Source organism: Corvus brachyrhynchos, unplaced genomic scaffold (assembly GCF_000691975.1).
Source record: "Corvus brachyrhynchos isolate BGI_N302 unplaced genomic scaffold, ASM69197v1 scaffold283, whole genome shotgun sequence".
NCBI classification, from domain to species: domain Eukaryota; kingdom Metazoa; phylum Chordata; class Aves; order Passeriformes; family Corvidae; genus Corvus; species Corvus brachyrhynchos.
The window spans coordinates 3742742-3749073 of NW_008237409.1; the positions used below are offsets into that span (position 1 = coordinate 3742742).

General features: G+C 42.6%; 1 protein-coding gene across 4 annotated transcripts in view; it reads right to left on the reverse strand.

Moving 5' to 3' along the window:
• SPECC1 (sperm antigen with calponin homology and coiled-coil domains 1) overlaps window positions 1–6332 on the reverse strand; it is a 77467-nt gene that overhangs the window by 61728 nt on the left and 9407 nt on the right. For all 4 annotated transcript variants that reach the window (XM_017731024.1, XM_017731023.1, XM_017731027.1 and 1 more), the window contains 2 exons: window positions 5945–6121; window positions 3829–3964 (listed from right to left, as the gene is read on the reverse strand). In XM_017731024.1, the coding sequence (XP_017586513.1) occupies window positions 3829–3964; window positions 5945–6091 (283 nt within the window). In that variant the 5' untranslated portion in view covers window positions 6092–6121. The remainder of the gene's footprint in view (window positions 1–3828; window positions 3965–5944; window positions 6122–6332) is intronic.

Here is a 6332-nt window from a genome sequence, read left to right on the forward strand (position 1 = left end):
TTTTGGCTGAAAACTCAGGCCAAGTATTGATTTTTCCCATTTTATGCATTAAAATAAATGGTAATTTCTGATGAAGCAGGGGGTGACACAGCAGGCCACCCCTCACAGTCCTGCTGGCATCTTTGCTTCTCCCAGCCTCCAAAGATGTAACACATCCCACTGTCACTGTGGGAAGGTGTGGCACCTGTCTCCTGGTCTGGGCTTTAGAGAGAACCTGAGCTTGTCAGCAAAACAACCAGAATTTCTGAAAATACTGAGGTAGGTGATAATAGCATTGTTATTGACAGTTTCCTATTGTTTCTGAGGCAAAAATCAAGCTGTCTATAGAGATTTAGCCTTTATTTAGCTTTAAAAAATAAGCTGATGAAGCAGCCTGAGAAAACAAAGTACAGCTATCTCTTAATTACATTTCAAGGATAACTGATACCTCATATTGGAACTGGCAGCACTCGATATAAAAATCAATATATTTCTGAGAAATGGGAATGGCTGAAATATTCTCAATGCTTTTGGATGATGTGTGACTGGACTGTGCCATGCCCATATCCTGGCTCTCTCTCTTTTCTGATGTCCAGCATAAGACTCCTTTTGGTTCCTGTCCAACCTGACAGATAATAGCAGCTGTCACTGAAATCACATCAAAGCAGCACAGGAACATGATTAAACCAGACAGCCTCCAGGGAAGTTTTCAGAAAGTGCTTGAACTGGGAGTTTGTAGGGACTGAATGACAGAGCAAGGATTTGGAATGACTTCCAGGCTCCATTGAGAAAGTAATTTCACCTGCCTGAACCTCAAATTTTCCATTTGCATACCAGTCCTGCCATGCAGTGCTCTTCCTGAGAGGTATATGATCACATAAGAAGCTTTGAAATTCTCTGTGAAATTGCATTTTTTAAGGTTATTTGGCTTGCAGACCTCAAAGGAGCAGAATCTGAAGTCATTGATTTCCTACAACCCTGAACCTTAGGAGAAGAGAGTCTGAGTTTCTCATGAAAATACAAACTTCTCTATTTATACATTTCACAATCATTTCTTTACTATACAGCTTCATAGACTGGATGGCTTTACAAGTGCATGCATTAAAATCAATATTCTCCAAGATCAGTGAACTCTTCCTCCTGTTTCACAATTTTCACAGCTCTTTTTCATCTACTGAGACACTAAAAACAATGCCAGAGCTCTGTAAGCTTGGTTTTAACAAACCCAAACGGCTACTTCAGGACAGCACATGGGAAGACATTACACTGAGGATAAGGAAGCTGAATACAAGACATTTATTTCTCCCTGTGTGTCATTTCCCACTGCCTGGGATTTCAAAACTGCCAAGGAGTTACAAAACCAAACATCACAGCACAGAACTTCCAGCCAGAATCAGTCTCCAGCTCCATTTGCTCAACTCCACTCGCCAAGGATGGCTACGTGGGCTTGGCCTCATCCCCCTTTAAGTTGTTTATGATTTACTGTGTTACCTCCCAACAGGACAGACAGGGGTAATTCCATCAATAAAAGGCTGGAATAAATAACTAAAACTCCACCAAGGGCAGCGTAGAAACAGCTCTATTTAAACAACCACTCTTGAGGTCAATTATTTATTATCTGCAGCATTTGGCACATGTGTTATTGCTCAAGGTCAGCACAGAAATGGTGGACAGCCACAGCTAAAGAAGAAAGAAACCTAAGCTTTTTTATTTCCATACCTTTTTCCCTTTAATTTCTCTCACACAAGACTATAATACCAATTGAGTACCACCAGAGTATCAGTATTCTATTCGTTCCAGAGTGGCTGGAACGAATAGAATATCATTTCAGCAAAATAATCAATTCACTCACTTGAGTAACAGACAAAGAGAGCCCAACCTAAAGCACAAACAAGGGGGAGAAATAATGCCTGCAGCCAGGACATGAAATGAAAACACAGAACAGATGAAGGCCATCAAAGAAACCAAAGAATATTCAGATTTCAGAATAAATTTCTAGATTTACACATTTGGCTACATACACAAACATCTGCATTTCCCAGCTACTGGAACATTCTCACTTGGATTAGCTCTACAGTCAGCATTGCATCTTGATCACAATCAGACTATTTGGGATGCCATTGCAATAAAATATAGCAGCTGAAAATGTTCTCTCCTTTCCTCCTTCTGTTCCCTGGAACACGCTGTGCCCTCTGTCATACTCACTGTTAGTTCTCTTAGCAACAATACACCATTTTAGTGGGACTATTGGTATTTTTTTCAGTGTGACAAAGTATTTAGCTTGTAACCTTGCTTACTAAGATCAAGCACCTTCCAGTGGCCCTGACAGTGACATGTTCTCAGAATACAGCTGGATTTCCAAGCACTCTTTTAAACTATGGAACCACTGTAAAAACAGACATGTAAGGCACTGTACACCCACTTATAATAATCCCCATAAGAGCTGGGACAGTTCTAAGTTAAAAAAAAAATTAGAGGGGTAGCACATACATTCTTAAGTGTTTATCTACACACTTGTACTCTTTTCATTCTGCATTAATATTCCCATTCATACTTCTAGAAATGCTGATGCCAAGCAATAGATGATGTTATATCCAATGATGCAATTTAAAGTGGCAAAGCAATACCCAGATGTAACTTGACCTCCATAAACCATTTCAGGCTTTGTATTTAAAGTAGTCGTCATCATAAATCTCCCTCCTCCAATCCCAGTTATTATAGCTGCATGCAGAAGAGGGCTCTCTATTCCAGTGCTTGTGTTTTGGTATCTGACATACATATTCCATTCTGGAATCCCTGCAGTGCTGTTTCCCTGGCTGCATTCCCAGGATCCTGTGCTGCATCATCTGTACAGGTTTCCTTCTCCCTGCGTGGCTCCTCCCAAGCATCATGCCTCTTTATTGGCTTGTGAATCCCAAATTCCTTTGGATACAGCTAGTCTTTAAACTAGAGGATTTAGACACTGATAACAGCAGAATGGGGTCTGTCCTTGGGTTACTATGAAACATTTGTGCTGTTACAAGACACATCATTTTCTTCCAGGGGTATATAAAGGTTTTTATACTTTCTTTTCTTAAAGAAATCTCTCTCTGAGAGTAACATTGTTCTGTCACACAGCCAAAACCTGCAGAGGCTGTGACAAATAGGGAGGTCATGGTCAAATTTAATAAGAGCTCACATTCCCTTGGAAATGCCACCAGGGAGCAGACAAAAGCAAGCATTTGCTGAGCTCCTGGGGGACAGCAGAGCGTTTGCACTGAAGCCCTTGGTATGCAGATGGTGTCACTGCCTCTCGAAACAGGCTTAGGTCTGAAACCTATGGGAATTAGCTGATGGGGCTGAGGCTGCTGGGGAGAGCGTGCCCCGGGGTAGCTCGGGCTGCACATGAGGATGCCCAGGACTGGCTCTTTGCTCTCACGCCGTGTCCCAGGAGCAGCGAGCGGGGAACCAGCTCTGCTCACTCAGTAGAGGGAGAAGAGAGAATGCTGTTGATAAATGGGGAAAACTTCAGAGAGCAAGCTCTCCATTGCACTACTGCTCTGGAGGCAGGGGCTGGGCTGGGTCCACCCCGCCCCGGCCCGCCCGGACCCACAGCCGGGACGAGCGCGGGCCACCGGCGCCACCGCCTGGCTACTGGGGCTGCCCAGGCTCCTAAACCCATCCAGCGCCTCCCTTTGAAGCTCATTTCGCTGGCTCGTGGGGTGTAGGGTGCAAGGCACAGCGTCCTGTGGCTGCGACAGAGGGAAAGGCACGGCTGTGCTGCACGGGGGATAGGGAACACTGCAGGGACCTCGGCACACCAAGTGACACTCAGAGCACGGGTCTGTCCTCCAGAGCCTTTGTGCCTACCTGGGCTGGGCTTCAGCCGACTCTCAGCAAGCTCAGAAATGGCTCCAGTTGTGATGGTCTTCTTCAGCCTGGAGACTCCCGAAGCTGCTGCTGCCCCAGGTTTTGTGAGCGTGTCCTCACTGCTCGCCCGCTTCAGCTGCAACACAGAGGGTGGAACAGGTCAGGACCCTGAATAGTCCCATCAGTTAGTTCAAAATGCAAGATTCCTTGGAAAAAAATTAACATTTCCATAACGTAACCCCATGGGAATATTGCCTTGATAACTGGACTACATAATTTTTGTATTTGCTTTGCATTCCAGGTTTTTGTGAAGTGGGTTAAGAGATAAAACACTGTTCCAACGATGAAGAATGAAAATAGGAAAGACTGTTCAAAAATGCAAATAATTAGAAAGCAAGGAGAAAATAGTTTACAGGAGTAGTCTACTGGCAGCTGGCAACTTTTTGGGAAGGAATCTCTGGTGACACAAGTCTGCTCTAAGTGCCTACTCAGGAAACTCATGGAACACAAGTACAAGGTAAGATTCAAGGAGAAACACTGAAATTATCTTGCTTCAGCAAGCAGAAGTTGTAGTTTATCTCAGAACTTTGGTCAGCTGATTTCCCATTTGTGTGCCTCTAGTAACAGCCCCTAATTAATTTCAGGAAAAATACTTAAAGTATTTTAAAACCAAAGCTTTGTAGAGTATCCCTAGAGCAGTAGTTTTTCTATACTTTTGAGTTTGTGGACACCTAAAGTGTTTTCTCAAATGAAAATTCACTTTCTTTGAAGCTGTCCAGTGACACCCGGGGGTCCCTGAACCACAGGCTGAAAACCACTGCTGGGTTAAGAGAAAAGAGAGCACACAACAAGCACTGTTCCTATTTAGTGGTTCCTGAATGTGAAACATTTAAGCAAAATGAAATCTTTCAACTCTAATTCCTTCTCCTTTTCATCTCCTCCTCTGACTCAGAGTCTGTGGTTTCCTGGACCCTGTGAGCCCATAAGTTTCAATAGCTGAAGTGTTGATGTGCTCCAGGATACCAAACAATGAACGTTTTGCCTTCTGGCAGAGGTTTTGTCAGCTCACTCTGAGGAGGAGAATGGAACAACCTGACTTTCTGACCTTTAGAGAATTCTCCAGTCTCTCTGAAGTAATTTCTTCAATGTGTTCTTTCCTATAGCAGCAACTATGGTGTCTTTTCTACTCCCTTTCTTCAAGGAAGCCACTTTGATGATTTTGAATTTGCAGCTGGACGACAATTTGAAGGTATTAGCTGTCATTAGGAAGAAATCTCTCCACAATTAACACTAAATTTAACAAATCAATCGTATCAGATTTCCTGATTAGTCTCCTCAGCAGCATTCCTTCAGAAATGCTGCCTCAACCACACTGCACAACCTGCCTGGAGCACCAGATTGAAATCCCCTATTAATGAGTGCATCTGGGAGTCTGCACAGCAAGTTAAATAAATTAATCCTTTCCTTGAAAAACTGTGACAATTAATGAAGATTTAATCAAGAAGAGATCTAAATGCTGTACCCTGCTATGTGCTGTTCACTAAACTTTGTTACTAGGAACGGTTACAACCTTGGTCTGGATTTGGATGACCAGGTTATTTCTGTTTGCTGGCTGCAAGGGTGCAGATGCAGCAGCATTTCAGGTGTATTACTCCATTTCCTTAAAAACATTACTTGGACAGAAGTTTCTGCTATTTTTAAAATATATCTGTATAGAAAAATAGGATTCATAAAATGCATTTGTTACATTGCAATATCTGCTGTTAATATGTTTTTTACCTTGAAGGGAGAGGCACAGGTTTTTAGGAATGCTGGAAATTCATTAATAAATCTCTTTGAATTTCTTTACATGTGTAACTATCAGCTGAACTAAGAATTTGCCATTTGTTTTTCTCCATCTTCAAAGTGTAGGCAATTCCCTCCCCCACAGAGTGTACAGAAGCAGTGTCTCCCCCAGTACATGCAAAACACTTTCAGAAATGTGTATTAATCTAACATACAACAAAATTTAGGTCTCTCTACACTTAATACAGTGGATGTAGTAGTCTGAGGACTAAACCAAATCTTTGACCTGCAACAAGACTGGAATGCTTGAACAGTCTCCATGGATTAGTACCTTGCTGAGCCGGGATTCAAAGGCAAGGGAAGTGGAGGACTTGGATGTCTTCATTCCTGTGGAGGTGGTGGAAAGAGGTTTTACTCTGTCAACCCCATGGCTCCCTTGCTTTGCTATTGTGCTCCAAGGCCTGGCACTACTCTTCATTTTCTTCTCAAGTAACTCCGTCTACAGACTCTAAAAAAAAAAAAAAAAAAAAAAAATTATATGTATTTATAAACTCTAAAAAAAATGTAAGTTGTCTTTATGTGACCTGAAAGGGCAACAGAGATATCTGGCACAAGTTTGAAGGGCTGAAAAGGCTGTGCTAAACTTGATTCCCCCCCTCAGACACATTAGAACTCAGCCCAGAGAAACCTTCAGAGCAGGCTACAGCCACCTTTATTTT